We start from the raw sequence: 18098 nt of genomic DNA on the forward strand, positions 1-18098 counted from the left end.
CCTTTTCTAGTCAAGTTTTTGGGTTTTCTAAGTGACGAAGGAGGCGTGAACAACACAGTTCCCACGCCTCGCTTTTTAAAAAATGTCTTTCAACTGCTTTTGTGATTTGCAGCTTATTTAAAAATTAGGCTCGGCAGTTTATACTATGTTATGTACTACTTTGGAATTTTTGCACCACCTTGTAATTAAGAGAGCAGTACATGTCCAATTTTTCGAACTAGCTATAATAAGTGCTCATAGTTTCTTTAACAATTTTTTTCTGTTTAAAAGAACAACCCCTTTAACACGATGGGCCAGAAATCTCTTTCTAAAATTTGTTGCACATGAGTTCCTGAGAATTTATTAAATAGCGTAATTTTACTTGGTAGTACTATTGCTGTTAAAAACAAGTGGATAGAAAGCTACAACTTTCAATTCTGCATCTGTTAAAACAATACGTTGTTCAACTAGTTATGAACATATATATTATTTGCTTAGGCACAGAAATTACAAAGTGGTGGAGAAAATACGAAGTGGAAGATAATATATCACAATCAGTATAATATCAAGGCTGCCATGAATTTGAATATTTTTTATTTCGACGTGTCACAGTATAGCATAAACAAAAAGGGAAAATGATATTCTGAACTCACATGCTTCTTTATTTTATTTTTTTTTCCAACGGATTGATATTCTAAAAGACGCGACATATGTGGTTGTGAGCAAAAGGTTGATTGACAATGGCATTAATAACTTGTTACGAAATCACAGAGTCAAGAAATAAAAATCAACAGAAAATTATTTTGTTTAAAACTTACATCAGAAAATTTCTCTTCTTTCCAATCAAAATAACAAGACATAAACATATAAGACATCCACCAAAACCACTCAACAAAGCAATTAAAACATTTTTAGTCTCAATACTACACTGATACACGGGTTGTGTGTTTGCACTCGTGGTTGTCCATGCAGGAGGAAATGTACTTTCAGTTAATTGATCTGAAAAGATAAATGAATCTTATGTTTAAACTGTGGGTTTTGAACTGTGAGAAAAGGCATTTCTTACTGCGTTTTCCCTCAATGAGTTAAATCAGAATCTGTTTTCATAATGCCATAAGTGCATTTTGTTTAATGCTTTGCAAAAATAAAACGAAAAAACGCTTAAATTATACAAAAGTAGTACATTTAAATGCAACGCTTACAAGCTTCAAAGACTGAATTTATGCACTCAACCATTAAAATGTTTAAATAAACGCTACGTTATCTAATAAAAAATAATTTTCCAAAATACCTGTTACTTTTGTAGTTGTCGTGAAATCATTGGTTGTTGTTGAAGTGGTTTGTGTACTTGTTGAATTTCCGCGCCCGAAGGCGTAGGAAATTCTTTAAAACCGTCGTTTTTTTCTTTCGGAGCATTTTTTGAGAAAAAATCGACCATGGGATTTCACTTTGCTCAGTCACAGATGTAAACTTCGTACCCAAGCCCCTTAACTACTGGGAAGTCTCGTATTGACGTTTCAGGCCAAAATTGGTATTTGTTTTCGACAAAATTTAACACAGTTAACAAAAAGAGTATGCTGAACATAATGGTGACATAATAATTTTGATTTTTGTCACCTAAATGTCATTTTAGGCCAAAATTGGTCCAAAAATTAAAACTACTTTATTTTAAACAAAAATTGGCAAAGTTAACAAAATAAGTATGCTGAACATAATGGTGACATCAAAATTTTGATTTTTGTCACCTAAATGCTATTTTAGGCCAAAATTGGTCCAAAAATTAAAACCACTTCATTTTCGGCTAAATCTGGCACAGTTAACAAATAAAGTATGCTGAAAATGATGATGGTACAAAAGTTTAATTTTTGGCACCTAAATGTCATTTCAGGCCAAAATTTATCCAAAAATTAAAACTGCTTTATTTTCGACAAAAATTGACACAGTTAATAAAAAAAGTATGCTGAAAATGATGGTCACATCAAAATTTTGATTTTTTGTCAACTAATGCCGTTTAAGACCATAAACGTTTCAATCGCAAGACTTTCAACCATGAATGATAGGCTGTATTTTTTGTTAGCTTCTTTTAAAATGTGAGTTTAATGACACGTTTCGATTTGTTTGCGTTTGTTGTAAGATATAATGTCAGTGGTGTGCTTTATCTTCAGAGGTTCATGCACCGAACCCCTTTGAATGTTTGGCACAATAACACAACGAATTAGCAGGTTTTCATCAAATATTTTGGTAGCGCGCGGAAATTCTTGGAGCCCCCAGGGCTTCTTGTTGTGATTGTGGTGGAAGGAGGGAAATATTCATCACCTTTTAGATGATCTAAAAAGTAGGACAATTGTGGTAATTTACATACCATATTTTAATTGTTAAGTTTATGTACGTAACTATTTACTTAGGCATGTGTTAGGGAGTGATCCGATGCTATGTTAATACTTTGTGCATTTGGTTGTGAAAGGAGGATGCATTGGTGGAAATATTTGCTTCCTAATATTTGTGTCTACCATGTACTTTTTTATAAAAATTACCCATTTCAGCTGCATATCAGAAATACTATATAATATTTAATATTTGAGAAAAAAAAAGGAAAAATCCGCAGAAATATAAGGGTGCATAAAATAAACACCAGATATTTAAAAGTAAAAAAAAATTTGGAACAATTAACTATTATCCTTTATGACATATCATGCTTCACACATATTTGATCATATAGAATGGATTTGGGGATTTGTCATAATAGCGCGAGAAATTCGTTTTGCTGATAAAATTTTGCAAAATAAATCGCAGTAAATATTGTGGCAGAATTATAATGTTGGGAGAAAGAATAAAATAAAAATGTTTCATTGCATACTAATAGTTACTTACATGTTGCAGTTCCTTCATTATTAATAACCACACATCTTGTTCCAGCAGACCCTGATATATTCTCTCCATTCTCATCCAAACAATTTATAAATATTTTGATTAACATTCCATCCCAGTGATAAGCGAAACCTATTGTTACCTGAAAAGAGAATTGGCGACAAAATTAAGGCGGGAATTTTTGCTTTGGATGCGAACATTTTTTAAAATTTACCAATAGCGCAAGACTCAGTCATGAAATTGTTAAGAATTCTTTTTATATTTTAAAGAAAGAAAAAATATTATAAATTTTTTTGGGGGGCATTTCTTCTTTAATGGAACTGTTAATAGCTGCTAAAAATAACTTACAAATTTGTTACCATAATCAAATTGATAAGTCAAAGTGCGTTTGATATGTTCGCCAATATTGGAACCCCAATTGATGTGTTTAAATATGCGTTCGTATTTTGAACTTCTATTTTTTCATCTGAATGATTTCTACATAACTGTCCGTCTGGAAAATGCGTCTTTTCCATTAGTCTGATATGACATGTTGTAGCTTTGATTGTTTCATTTGGAACAAATCCGAAAGTTAATGATTTACTCTTAAGCTCCCAGTCACATCCTAATATTAATGCAAAAATTCATTATAAAAGTGATATCCTAATAGTAGCAGACACTAACTTAGAATCTTCCCTTATTCAAAATAGTGCGATAAAGTTTGAGACAAAGTCAATGCAACTCAAATAGCACATGGAGATAAGTGATAGTATATTAAAGTAGACACTGATTAAAATATTTTCCTAAAAACCTCATCAGCGTCTTATGGTTAAAAATATAGAGCCAAACATTTCGGCCCTATAACGTTGAAACTGCGAAATCAAAACTTTTGCGAAGAGAATGCCTCGAAGTTCAATCTGGTGAAACAGAACTGCTCATACTTTTCATCATCAAATTCTTCGTCTAGTTCTTTCCGTGAAAGTAAGGTTGCAGAAACTTAAATTCATAAATCAATATGTTTTTTTGTGAAAATGTCAATTGATTTCCTCATAATTTTATATATAGAAAAAGTATCTAGCAATAGAATGTGTAAACAAGATGTAACTCTTTGAGTAAAATGCAATATCGTTCCAAGAGCTTCTTTTTCACTTTTTAATATGCATGTCGGCCTGTCACTAAATTTTCCAAATAATCGTCGGTGAGTGCTTTTGGCTTTGCCTATTTCAAATTTTAGAAAAAAAAATCTCACAATCGTCTTTTTTTTTCTTTTTTTTTTCAGACGCCATTGCTCGAAAGTACCCTGCCGCCACGGAGAAGGATGTGCGCAATCAAATTGCAATAAAGCTAAAAAACGCCCCTGATCAAAAGGGCGGTGCCGGTCGCCAAAAAGCAAACCAGCCAGAATGAAATATTTAATATTTTTGTTATTGTTTTTCTGTTTGTTTATTTCGCTCCACAGGATTTGGAACTGTTAGTCTTTATTTATTTATCACGAGCATTTAACAGGATAGTCATTCAAAAACTACCGTAGTTTGTCTAATTTAACACGCCCTCTTATTAACGCGCATAGGCCATTTTTAGCAAAAATTGTAATTTATTACCAAGACAGACTTATTCTTTTTACATATCAGTACAGTACGCTCTGGGAAAGTGGAACCTACCTGTGGTGGAAAACATTGAAAGAGCCCGAAAAAAAATCTATCCGACTTAGTGGAAGTACCATCCCAGTAAACATAAAGACGTCTTAAAGACGTCTTTTCTCGTCCCCAGCTCGTTCGGACGTCTTTGGACCAGAAAAAGACGTCTTAAAGACGTCTTTATTTGGTCTTCGTTAGACCAGTCAAATCTCGTTCGAAAGAAACGTCTTAAAGACGTCTTTATTTGGTCTCCGTAAACCAGTTAAATCTCGTTCGAAGGAAACCGTTTTAAAGACGTCTTTATTTGGTCTCCGTAAGACGAGTTACATCTCGTTCGAAAGAAACGTCTTAAAGACGTCTTTATTTGGTGATTTGGTCTCCGTAAGACGAGTTATATCTCGTTCGAAAAAAACGTCTTAAAGACGTCTTTGTTTGTAGGAGAACAAATCAAGCTGAACAATGATTAACATTTAGAATAATAACACATGATACTAAAAACTTTTTTGAAAAAAGCGTGTGTTCATTGAAAAGAGAAATTCAGTTCCTATAAATTTGCAAAACTGCAACCCTGTTTCTCCGAGACGAGTGCGAGACATCTATTGTGAAACTCGTATCACCGAGACGAGTTAAAGCCCACTCTACACTATGGCCTGAAACTAGTTAGAGTTATATGTAAGGGGGTAGCACAGATAGTAGTTTACATTATTAAATCATAGTCTTTACAGAATTAGTTATAATGACAAATAAAATAAATAGGTGTGTTATAAGAAATTTTTGTACTTCTTTATGTTTTGGGTTACTTGGAATGTGTGTAATATTTCTGCTGACATCTCTACATTCATACCCCCATACCGTGAAAGTTCGCGCCTTTTTCAAAATATTTTTTCGGCGGATTTTTTTCAAGATTTTCTGAAACACATAAGGCCGAGCTCTTCGGGAAACAATAGAAATATCATAAAGGCAAGTCTACACTTTTATTTTTCTTCATATACACAAACATAAAAATGGTAGGCAGATGCTTTTCTGATGAATGGATGCTATTCTGAAACGAACGTTCGTTGTCTAGCACTTTGGTTAAATATAATGGTTAAATATAAGTAAATAATGATAAAAATTACCAAGGAAATTAAAAAGCACAACGATAAAGCTAGCTTAGCTGGCTACCGTTTGTGTGGTAGTGTGGCTGCCACCAACAAGGTTTTTCCAGCCCACTAAAGTCATTCTTCGAATTTGCTTGTCTTGGTTGTGTGGTAAGAATCGTTTGTGTTGTCATTTTCTTTCTACTTTTCTGACCACTTTACAGCAGATATTAAGAAGTTAAAATCCCATGCAGTGCAGGTAGCTATTAAGCTACTAAATTTAGTAGCTTAATAAAGTGAGGGAAAAACTTGCAATTATATAATAATAACCAATTGATGTAGCTGCAGACAAGCTTAAAAATTTTTTTTCACACTTTTCAAGCTTTTTATGCCTATAAAGGAAATATAGGTGAATTCCAACATGGCGTTATTTGTTTACATGCTTTTCGTTTGAGGTTATAAACTATTATCAAGTGCAGATTTATGTCTTCTGATTTATTTGAATTCATTTAGCTAGCTAAAGTCCTAGAAATGCCTTCATGTGAAGAAATTGACTGATAATTACTTTGCTTCACCTAGAACCCCTATCTTTTTTCCTACCAGAGCCGAAGGAGCTTACCACTGAGAATGTAAACAACAGAATTCATCTATATTATAGCAATTACTTACCATACACTACAAAAAAGCAACCGTAATTAGTAATTAAATTAGTATATATATGATTAGTGTGTTCATACCTTGTGCACACCCTGTAGCTAGCTAGTCTGTATAATTAATTAGTTACCAAAACAAGTTTTTTCCCACTGCCAGGCTATATATATTTGTTCAAATTTACTTCGTTTTAACTAGAACCATGGCTGATCGAGCTCGAAAGTGAAGGAAAAGAAAAAAAAAAGTACTTGCTTATATTGACGAAGATACCTCATCAACAGATGAAATATCTTGTAATTCCTCGAGATTTCAGTCACTAAAAGCTATTTGTGGTGGTAATGGTGACGATGCGTACAACGCTGATATAAATGAATTAATATCATCAGATGTGGAATGTGCATCTAGTAGTGATAATGAGGATTTCGTGCTATCAAATATGGATGTTCGGGATGAGATCAGGTTACAGAATTATGGGGAATGCAATAAGGAGCCAAGTTTAACTCAATCATTGGCAAAATGTGCACTTGACAATAGCTGGACACATCAGTCAGTGGACCAACTTTTATCTGCTTTAAGATTGCATGGACATGAGGATCTCCCAAAAACTGCAAGAACTCTGCTGCATACTCCAACATCAATTCAAGTTGAAAAGAAATGTGGTGGTGACTATGTGTATGTCGGTTTAGAAAGTAACATTCGAAGAATTTTGCTTTCTAATCCAGAAGAATGTGACTTAATCCAACTTTCCTTGAACATTGATGGTTTGCCACTTTACAATTCAAGCCCAAAGTCTGTTTAGCCCATTCTGTGTGCTTTTAATAACGGTGAAATATTTACTGTTGGTCTCTATTTCGGTGCTAAGAAACCTGAACTTGTTGGTGATTTCTTGGAAGACTTCCTTACTGAATGGGAGATTTTAAAAATAAGTGGTATTGAAGTTAATTCTACAGTACATCATCTCACTCTGAATGCAATAATGTGCGATGCTCCTGCTCGTGCTTTTTTAAAAGGGATAGCTTACCACAGTGGGTACTATTCTTGTGAGAGATGTACAATAAAAGGTTCTTATGAAGGTAGAGTTGTGTTTAATGACTTTCCTCCAGAACTAAACATGCGCTCGGAGGATGTATTTAATGATTTTGGATACTACCCAAGTCATCAAAAACAAATTTCTCCACTTATCAATGCAGGGTTTTCATGCATTCATGGTTTTGTCTTGGATTATATGCATTTAGTTACACTTGGGGTTGTGAAAAGATTATTGAAGGCCCTTACCCAATCGTCCTTTGGTTCCAAGGCAAGGCTTTCTGTTAATTTGAAACAACAGTTTTCAACAAACATGATCACTTTAAAAGGATGTCTTCCTTCGGAGTTTTCAAGGCAGCCACGTTCAATTGTTGAGCTGGATTACTGGACAGCAACAGAGTTCCGCCAGTTTTTGTTGTATACTGGTCCTGTTGTATTGCGTGACCTTTTACCAGAAAAAAGTTATGAACATTTTTTGTTATTGAGTGTAGCAGTATCAATACTTTTAAATTCAGATGCAGAATTCCGTCAAAACAATCTGTCACTTGCTAAAGATCTTCTTCATTGCTTTGTATCCAATTGTCTTAGCATATATGGTAGTACATTTTGTGTTTATAATGTTCATGGTCTGTTACATATACATGAAGATGTTGTTTTCCACAAATGTTCTTTGAATAAAATATCATGCTTCCCATTTGAAAATTTTATGCAGCACATCAAAAGAGCAGTAAGATCGGGAAAAAGTCCATTGGTTCAAATTTGTAAGCGGCAAGCTGAAAAGTTTTTATTACCTTCAAAGAAGAAGGAAAAATATTCCAAAGTTAGGTGCAACGATAAGGATGGTTGGTTCATAAACAGAAACAATGTTGTGTCAGTGGAGGAGATAAAGGCTAATCGATACTTGTGTAACATTTACAAATATTATCAATTTGATGATGTTTTTAGTAAACCATGTCCTTCAAAGATATTTAACATATTTCTGCTTCGCCCTAATTGCAAGGCAATTGGTCAAAAAATGGCTTGATGGTATTGACTTCGATAGAAAGCTTGTTTGCATACCAGATAGAAGAGGGAAATGCTTGTTTCCACTTCTTCATGAAATTGAACGAAATTAAATTTTATAGATATTAATTTTAATGCGATTAGTTATAAAATATGAGAGTATGTATGAGGTATAAAATGATGTTGTACTTATATTATAGAGCTTAAAAAGTTGGTTAACAAATCATTTTAAATTTTTTTAAAAGCTTTTTTTGTTCTCAAGATATTTTCATTTATAGAATTTCAGATTTGATTACGTTGCATAAATTATGATGTCATATTTAAGTAATAGCAAATTTTGACATTTTCTGTCATCAGTAATTTTCTGTTAATGGATGTGTATTTTATCAATGCATAGATATTATAAAGGTGAATTGATTAACATAATTTTTTTCTTTATATTAATCAATTCACTTTTATATTATCTATGCATTGATAAAGTTTAAATGCACATCCCTTAACAGGTCTAAAATTACTGATGACATAAACTGTCAAAATTTGCTAATACTTAAATATGACATCATAATTTATGCAACATAATTAAATCTGAGATTCCTTGTAAATATCTTAGAACAAAAAAAGACTTGTTAACCAACTTTTTAAGCTCTATAGCATAAGTGCAACATCATTTTATACCTTGGGCTCCATTTAAGGATATAAGTACTGTACAAAAACAGTTTATTAGTAGCTTTCTTTTTACCAGAAGATTTTCTATTTTCCTGTTTGTATGACAGCTCCTTTGTATGATATTTTAATTTTATTTTAATTTTATGCCATGTTATTGAGCCATCCTGTATTACTTCATCGAAATATTATTATAAAACTGTGTTCAAAATAATTTTAATGTAGATTTTATTTCCACCTTCTCTTTCATTATTTATTAATTTGAAATACTTTTTAGGTTAAAAATGGCATACACGAAATGCGTGTGGGTAGAAAAATTAAACGGTATGGAGCAAGAGGCAACAATACCATCATCGTGGGTATTTGCGTAATTAGGTGGCCAGTAAAAGTAAATGCCCTGAGAGCAATGCAGGAGCAGAGGTTGCCCCAGGAAAACTGGAAAACCTTCAACCTAGTTAAAGTAAAACTAGCTGATGGTATGTGAAATATTTTTATACTGATTGTGAACATTTTTGCACTGACTTTTATTTAAATCTTTTCTTTTTTTCACAAGATGATATAAGATTATGTGATGCATTTAATGTTACATCTGCATCAAATGAAAGTGACGTATCAGGTAAAAATGTCTAAGTTTTATCATAACATTGCTTACACTATTCATAATACACTAACCATTTAAAATAATACTAAAAAAATTAATACTATTATAAAGTAATAAAACGATAAAGGATTGCCTCTTTTTAGATACCGAGACACTGAGCCGGTCAATCAATAATTCGCAATCTACAGACTGCAAAAATATATTGTAAGTAATGCTGCTATTTTAATATTTTGACTACAAATAGGACGATATATACCTACACAGACACATTTTTTTTCAGTTAAGAAATCCACACCTACGAATTTATAATCTTTGAATTGTAAGTATGTACCAGCTTTATGAAACAAAGTTACTCAGATTAGAACGTATACTTTTTGGTAATTTTAATAGAAACTGTTTGTGCGAATCTAAATATTTAAAAAAAAAATCGAGACAGTTGTTGCTCCTGAATACATGCACACATTTATAAGTTTTAGCTAATTATAACTTCTTATTCAGTTCAAAATCAAGCTCTACCAGAAGTCGTCCCTGCAACTCTCCAAGCTGCGGCGCATAACACATATTGTAAGTATATATCAAGGTATTTCTTTGAAGAAACTCATTTTTTTCCATATATACATCTTAAGTTTCGTAGACCTTGTTTCCGTTCCTGTGTTATTAAATATGTCAATACAGAATTAAGTAACCAACGAAATTATTTAGTTCAAAATCCAAATACCTCTCCTGTTATTGCGATGAACAGTAAGGAGATAGATGGTGAGCGTATTTAATATAGTTGTTTATAAAGTTGTCTGTTTGAGTTTTTAGTATTTTCTTAACGATCATGCATTTACTTTACCTATAGTTCCTTTGAAAGTCAGATCTGAAGAGAGAAGTAGTGGTACTCCAATTAGCAGTGCCAGCAAACGTAAATGCATAGACATTGAAGATGATGCTGCTTGTTCTCGCTTTCCTTTGTCCGAAAAAAGTGAGACAATGCGATAATTTTTAAATTTTATATTTTTAAGGAGTAAAAGTGTTAACCTGTTGAAATGAAAAAGACATGCTTAATCTTTTAAACGTGCACAAAGAGTAAGCTAGATTTTTATTTCTATCTATTTGATCTCTATAGAATTCCAATACAAGACTCTTTCCATCCTAACTGAGATGCGAGACATGCTCAAGAAGTTAGTGGGGGAGCAGGAAATAGATATAGAAGAAGAATACAGAATATGCGACACACACGAGGAGCTGTCGTCGCTAGAGGTGAAGCTGGGAGATGCTTCCTCGAACAAGAGCATGGTAATGTTGTTGTCATTTATAGTTGTATGTTCAATTGTTCTAAATACAAAAAATGAATAAAAATATATTGTTTAGACAGTATTTTGAATAAAAAAGAATTAAATAATAGTTATTAAAGATAAATTGAATGAATTTCCTTGCAATCATATCCATATAGACTAATTATGTGTGTATTTTTTGCTCTATAGCTTCAACAGTTATCAAGAATTGGCGGTATCAATTATAAAGACAACACGCGTAATGCAATGCGAAGGTGGGTAAACTTTTCCTGAAATGTCAGATTCATTGGCAAAGTCGAGTTATGAACATTATTCTCTAGTTTTTTAGACTAATTTAAGTGTCGTGTCTGTATCGCCCTTTCGTCTTCTTTTTGCTAATGTAAGTGTGATGTCTTGTAAATGTTCTCGTATGTTTGCAATAATTAAGGCTTTGTTTTCTGATTTTAGAGTTATGACTAACGGGTGTATGTCCCAATATAACATGAATGGGCAAAGGGGAAAGAAGAAGTTTAAGGATTTTTCAAATCTTCTTCTATTAATTGAAAGTGAGTATATAATCTTATTTTAAAACTTCCTCCTTAGAATTATTTTAACCCAGTTTTATTTGATATGAAGTTTAGTGAAATTACTTTTGAGTATGTTAACAAGTTGGTTTCTTTTAGTTTCATTCTAATTAGAGGAAAAGCAATTTTTTTTTAATCCCGCCCTGAAGTTTTACTAAGTATGTACGCAAATAGCTTCAGCGGTGTACTGAAATTCATTCTACTATTTTAGAAGCTGTTTTGAACAACTTCAAAAATGCCACCGCATCAGATGTGCAAACCACCATGTCTGTTGCATTTAAACAGGCCCCCGACAGGTCTGGTGGTGGTGGACGCAAAAAAAATGCCAGTGTTCCTAACAACGTTGAAGTGTTGCCGGAGACACATAATTAATTAGTAATAAAGACAGCAAAACCTTTTTATTCCAATTAGGAAAAATAAAAACCGTAAATATCAATCAAAACCATAAAAATCTTTTCTGTCTATGAATGTTCATCACTGTCATTCTGTGTTTTTAATTATATTTTTTACATATGTTATTTCCATGCGTTGTATATTTGCTGTTATATTACATTTTTAATATCAAATTGTTCATAAATGTTCATAGAAATATAAATTGTAGAAATGTTCATGTAAATTATAAATTTGTATATAAATATAAATTTTCTAACAAATTTTTTAACCATGTTTTCATTAAACCCTTTCTTTGTTCATTTTTAATGCCCTTGTCCAGAATAAAAATTTACTAAAGATCACAAAATTGTAAGGTCTACTAGCAGTATAACATTTTAAAGAGGAAAACTTAAATATGTTATGGCAAGGACGTCTTTAAGACGTCTTAAAAACGTTTTGGAAGCTACGACGACGTGTTTGAGACGTCTTTAAAACGTCTTAAAAACGTTTTGGTAGCTACGAGGACGTATTTGAGACGTCTTTAAGACGTTTTAAAAACGTTTTGGTAGCTACAAAGACGTCTTAAATACGTCTTTAAGACGTCTTTAAAATACGTCTTTGTCCTGTCTTTTAAAGACGTCTTTCGGCGTTACGTTTTTAGACGAGTAGGAGACGTCTTAGAGACGTCTCCACTGGTCTCTAAAGGACGTCTTAAAGACGTCTTTAAGACGTCTTGTGTTTACTGGGTCTTCTAACAAGATTTATAAAAAAAGTAAAAAAGCAAATTATGTTTGGTCACAGTATTTCTATAACAGAAGGCAGATAATATAATTTGAAAAAAATTCTTATTTTCCGCGCTTATAAATTTTTTGCTTTTTATTAACGCGTGTTTAGTTTCGTTCCAGTTTCTATTTTATTTTCCTTTAATTATTAACGCGTGAAAATAATTATTTTTATAATTAGAAGAACTACGGTACCTTTATTCGAATATAATTAGCGATTCTAGACTCACATTATTTGGTCCTTAATCTATGTTTAATTCAGACTGAGTACTAAACCTCAACGTTCTTTTAAACTAGGTTCTCATAAAAAGAAAAACGTGTAGTAACTAACTAATTTGAGCAAATGCTAATGTTTAACTACTGTGAATAAAATTATTGTAAATTTGTTGATAATATAGAATTATTTATGATATTTATGATTTTAAAGAAAATATTACAAAAAGATAAAGTTATACAGTTTTACTGCATTTCTAACCCCTCTAAGGACAAAGGTTGTTTGAACAGCTTTCGTATTTATGAGTTTACGTCTTATTTGCCACTAAAAAAGACGCACAAAAAAGACGCAAACATTTAAGACCTAAAAATGACGCACTTAAGACGCATTTAAAAAAACGTCTTTAAAAAGCATTACAAAGACGTCTTTAAGACTGCGAAAAAGACGTCTTTAAGACGCACAAAAAGACGCCATAAAGACGCACAAAAAGACGTCGGAAAAGCGGACATTTAAGACCTAGAAAAGACGCATTTAAGACGCATTTGAAAGATGTCTTTAAAACGCATTTGGAAGACGTCTTAAAAACTTTAAAAAAAGATGTCGTAAAGACTCACGAAAGAAAACGTCAGGAAAGCTGTGTTTCCAATACACTTGCTACGACAATATAATAACCTTTAGGACTAACTGCAAATGGACAGTTCATATATTCGTAACAGTAAAGATGGAAAGTAAGTATAGTAAAACTTGCGTAATTCTAACTCATGGGGTCTGAAAACAATGTTCAAATTATATGAATTAAAACATTAAATTATTCAAAAACCGTTGATGCATTGAAGCTGCTTCTCATACGAAGATATAAAGTTATTAACAAAGGTTTACTAAGGTTTTGAACATGGAACATTTGTTCTAATAATCATCATTAAGTACTTTTTTCCTAACCAAATAGCACCACTTGACCAATATACTTTCAAATATGCACTGGATGCACTTTTTACATGCCCGCATTAAAGTACAATCCGCTCCACGGTTCAGACATTTCCGAACAATTGTACAAGTGGGATGTGCTGACCTCTGAAAAGTCAGATTTTGAATGTAACCAAAGAACTTACCTGTGAACAATGACAAGTAAAGTTTCACATTTTGGGTTTGTGTTACTTAAATATAAACTACGACCTACAATCGTGGTCACAATATATTGGGACAAGACAACGAATTTCGAAGTTCGCTACCACAAGTAATTGCGTAAGCTGATTCTATGTTAGATTCACACATCTTTTCAATGTTCAGAGTGGACTTAGGATCTTAGGTTATTTGGTAAATACAAAATTCTTAAAATGTGCTAATTGTTGCTGACGTCAGCAAGGCTATTAATTACGAATTTCGGGGTCTTCGTGGTCCCTGACGTGAATTATTTCGGTGTGCAGGCGTGCTAAAGAATGTGACTAGCAACTTTTCAACCCTCTCTACCTGGCCTACTTGTGTGCAAAAGTGGCGACTTTGCAGCCTCCTGGCTGCAGAGTATTGACTACTTGACTGTTTTGTCCATATTTGGATAACGAGTAAAAAACTGCCTGAGTTTCAATATTTTTGTCCACGATTGTAGAATGCTTTTCGTTAATATTTCCTATATTCCGCCCTATCCGCCAAATTATGTCCCTCTTAGTAGGTATGACAGGTTTACCCACCACACACATTTCGGTTTGAGAAAGGACCACAGACATTTCGGTTTGAAAAAGGTTAAGTCATTATTATTGGTATTATTAGTCGATAATCCAGTGAAACAATCCACTTGAGCAGAACTACAATGGAAGAAGCACGGCTTATTTCAGGAATTTTGATGACGTTGTCGGTACACCTGCAAAAATGCTAGAGAAATTTGTTTATCCATTTCTTCTCTTGTCTAGAGCTTGAAATCTTGATCAAGAAAATATATATATTTGACGGACGGTTGCAGAGATATTGTGATTTAAAGATTTTTCGGTGACGTGATCAACCTGTCTGTATCATAACGGGTAGGTTAAATCAAGTTTTGAAAGCCTGTTCCACTTTAGTTACTGGTGATCCCAAGATACCCACACAGGGGATGGCGGAAAGGGCGTTAATTTTCGAGGGAAAGAGCTTCCTTTTCTTCTTATTCTTTTTTTTGTTTTCAATTTGCATTTTTCTGTCTTGTACATTCTGTTTTGCATGTATATTTTTTATTAGTGAACAAATCTTCTTTGCTCCGCGATAAACCCATTGTTACAGTAACCTTTTACAACCTTTTAAGGTGACCTTCTACAACCAAAAACTGCAATCTAACACTCTCACCCAAAATAAAACACAATGTTGACATTTTATGATGTATTATAAACGAAGTGAGTACCGGTGTTCTTTGGAGTTTCTTTAATCCACGTTAACACATGAGCTTAAAATCACATTTCGATTCCAAACCCATGGGTTAAAGAGGCTTTATTTGATTTCTTACTGCGGCGTACATAAGTTAAAAAACATTATCAGAAATAATAGCACAATTTAAAGAAAAGTGTTTACTTACCCGCTTCTTTCATGTTGCTAACACAACGTACAGGTTTTGTTTGACTTGCAACAAAAACATATGTACGTTGATTAGCACATTTTTCACCATTTATTACTTCATCTCCATTGTCTTGACGTTTAATTTGTAGAGAAGCGACAACCAAAACATGAAGTAGCAATACCGTACATATAGTTACATTTACCATTTTCTGATTCTAAAATGCCTGAATCAAAGGTCTATCCTATTAATTCAAAAAATCTAACCAATATTTGTTTTCGGTGAAAAAAGTTGGTAGCAGCAACGTTCAGGAAGTGTAACGTTATAGCGTCCCTATCTTAGATTTCTAAATGGTTACTTTCAATAATTAGACACAATTGGTGTGCGCTTGGAAGAGTTTTTACTCTACTCTAAATATATCGCAATAAAATAAAACGTAACCAACCGATTATAATAATTTAAGTTAACTCCTTGCCTAGTCAAACACAATTACTCCCAATATCCATTTTACCTAATTAATTAATTTCATATCTACAAGATTTTGGATAATGTTTTCTCCACAAAAAATAATACATGAAAATTTAACAATCACAATCCAACTCTATATGTTCTCATCTCATAATTCAATTGCTAATCCGAAACAACATAGTGCTTTTAGATTACGTAGTCTTATAGAAACAAGTTTAATTCTCAATTAACTTCTTTCTTGTAAGGATAACCATAAAATAGGTTAACAAAATAGCAATCAATGGTAAATGTTATCTCAACTTTGTTTGAAAAGACTCTACAAGTTGTTATTAACAGTTACTAATAGTTACTTTCAATGACAACAAAAGAAATTTATATGTGCCATGTTTTTTTTAAATTTTTGGCACTTCAGCATATTTTTCGTCTTGTGTGTATCAAAGGATTGTATTAAAACATTTTCTCCAGCGTAGGTAATATTTGATTTGCCTTATTGTTCAACAAACGCGTTGCAAGTTTTCAAAAAACAGACCGTTCTGGAGAGCTTTACATGATAATAATATTCAGAAGAATGCACAAACCTTGAAGCATTAGGCTTTTTTCTGTGGAAACAATTTTTATTTTTAAAAACAGTTTCTCTTTGCATTTTAAAAAATGTTTCATGTTCTTTTATGTAAATAGCCGATATCTACCAGTTTGAATGCCGAGGGGCTTTTTGTTAGTTGTGTTTCGAATTTCATTTAAATTGGCACATGCATTTTTGTGTGTTTTTCCTGCTTACTCTGATCCCAGTGTTTATTCATCTGATAAAAACTTTACTTTTTTGTGTTCAAAGTGCTTCACTTATCGGCCTCTTTATTGCTTTGCTATGTTTTGCATGGATTAAATTTTGAAGTTGTCTACCAGTTATACAGTTTTGCATCCATGAGTATAAGAAAATTGTACGCTTTTTAATGCATTCAGTTTTCAAGAGTTTTTAGTCTCAATATCAGCTAAAAATTAAAAAATTTTTTCACAAAACGAGTCTGTGAATGTGCTTGAATGGGTTATTATTAATCCCAATCACAGTTGATTATGAAAAACAACTGTCTTCGCACTTTCTTCTCATACATTTATGGATTATACATGGATGCATTTGTCGTGGTCAAAATTAGGCCAAATATTATCTACAATTTTACGAACTTTAGTGTTACCTTATTCATTTACTCCTTTTTTTCCATAATGTAAAATGGAGACGAAAATCTTCTTTATTTACATCCTTGACATCCTTTAAGTCTTTTCCTTGCTACCAACTATTTTTTTTGCAAAGATAACAAAAATTACAAAAAGAAATCAAAAAGTTGTTGCGCTCATAAGTATTATTGTAGGAACATTTTTAACTCCATTGGGCTCTGAGGAGCTTTTTTAGCCCTTTCCAATTTGGTGATTTTTATCTTTCTTAGTTCCTTATATATATATATACCCTTATGCCAAAAAACTCTATGTTAGCATATATATATAGGTGTCGCTACATATGAAGCGGTATTAGATATTCACAAAGCATACGGACTGTTAAATGAAGTTCCTAGCATAAAACGGAAATTTTGTTTACGAAAAAGATGGCTGTTCTTTTTGAGTATTCTCTACTCTTTCATTCAAAATAAATCTTTAAAAAAACATTTGAAGAAGAGCATGGTTTTATAAATTAATCATAGCAAGGTTCTGTAAGGTTTTTTCATGTTTTATTTTCAGTTTTGATTATATTATTGTTGCCAGACATGTTTTATAGCTAGCATCATAAAAAGCCAACCACCAACAACAACTAGCTAGCTAGCTAGGAATATATATATATATATATGTAGCCACGTTCTTTATACCTAGCTAAGTCTCCCGTTTATATTTAAGTGACTAGCTATTAGCTGCTGTAGCTAGCTAATACTAGCTTTAAACTAAAGATTCCCAGTATATATATTCCCACAAGACCCATCAAACGTTATTAACCCTGAAAATTTTAAACATTTTCCTGTTTTTTTTTTGGTTTGCGAAGTTCTTTTCCTCCAAATATTCTGAAAATAAAGTTCAGAAATTACTTATTTTTAAAATATAAATTTAATTTGTTTCAAATTGTGGTTTTGACATTTTCATGTAAGAATTGTGGGCAAAAACCTTAATCAGCATGCTAAAAGAACTGACTTTTCTTAATTTAGAATTACTAAACACAACCATTTTCTTACATTTAGTGTAAACTTTTGTGCGTATGGCTTATATTTAATACACCAAAAAAGCTACTTTGTTGATTTCAATTTTATACTCTTTGTAAGCTATTTTTTTCTTCTTTTTGACATTTTGAATTAACTTATTGTTGTAGAAGGCATATAATATACATGCATATAAAAAAATTGAATTTTGCAAATTTATGTTTTACCATTCAATTTTTACATTT

General features: G+C 32.4%; 1 protein-coding gene and 1 long non-coding RNA gene across 3 annotated transcripts; one reads left to right on the plus strand and one right to left on the minus strand.

Moving 5' to 3' along the window:
• Positions 1-760: 760 nt before the first annotated feature.
• LOC130625582 (uncharacterized) lies at positions 761-15965 on the minus strand. Of its 2 annotated transcripts, XR_008981737.1 has the most exons (5): positions 15233-15965; positions 3196-3451; positions 2851-2989; positions 1271-2307; positions 761-978 (listed from the first exon to the last, which is right to left on the minus strand). XR_008981737.1 is itself a non-coding variant. In XM_057440687.1 (3 exons), exons 1-2 carry the CDS (start codon positions 15417-15419, stop codon positions 3225-3227), a joined length of 414 nt encoding a protein of 137 aa, XP_057296670.1. In that variant the 5' UTR covers positions 15420-15965; the 3' UTR covers positions 2315-2989; positions 3196-3224. The 2 variants fall into 2 exon arrangements, 1 of the variants encoding a protein (XP_057296670.1); XM_057440687.1 differs by lacking the exons at positions 761-978; positions 1271-2307 and having other exon boundaries at positions 2315-2989.
• LOC130625583 (uncharacterized) lies at positions 10339-11003 on the plus strand. The gene is made up of 3 exons (XR_008981738.1): positions 10339-10452; positions 10597-10766; positions 10955-11003. It is a non-coding gene; the product is annotated as an uncharacterized LOC130625583 (long non-coding RNA).
• Positions 15966-18098: the final 2133 nt, after the last annotated feature.

Source organism: Hydractinia symbiolongicarpus, chromosome 14 (genome assembly GCF_029227915.1).
Source record: "Hydractinia symbiolongicarpus strain clone_291-10 chromosome 14, HSymV2.1, whole genome shotgun sequence".
Lineage (NCBI taxonomy): Eukaryota > Metazoa > Cnidaria > Hydrozoa > Anthoathecata > Hydractiniidae > Hydractinia > Hydractinia symbiolongicarpus.

What these genes read in the sequence shown, in the direction of transcription:
- LOC130625582 (XM_057440687.1), bottom strand. Translation starts at nt 15,419, where the DNA reads ATGGTAAATGTAACTATATGTACGGTATTGCTACTTCATGTTTTGGTT. An exon ending in TAGCAACATGAAAGAAGCGG is followed by an intron (nt 3,452 to 15,232) that starts GTAAGTAAACAC and finishes CATTAATATTAG; the next exon opens with GATGTGACTGGGAGCTTAAG.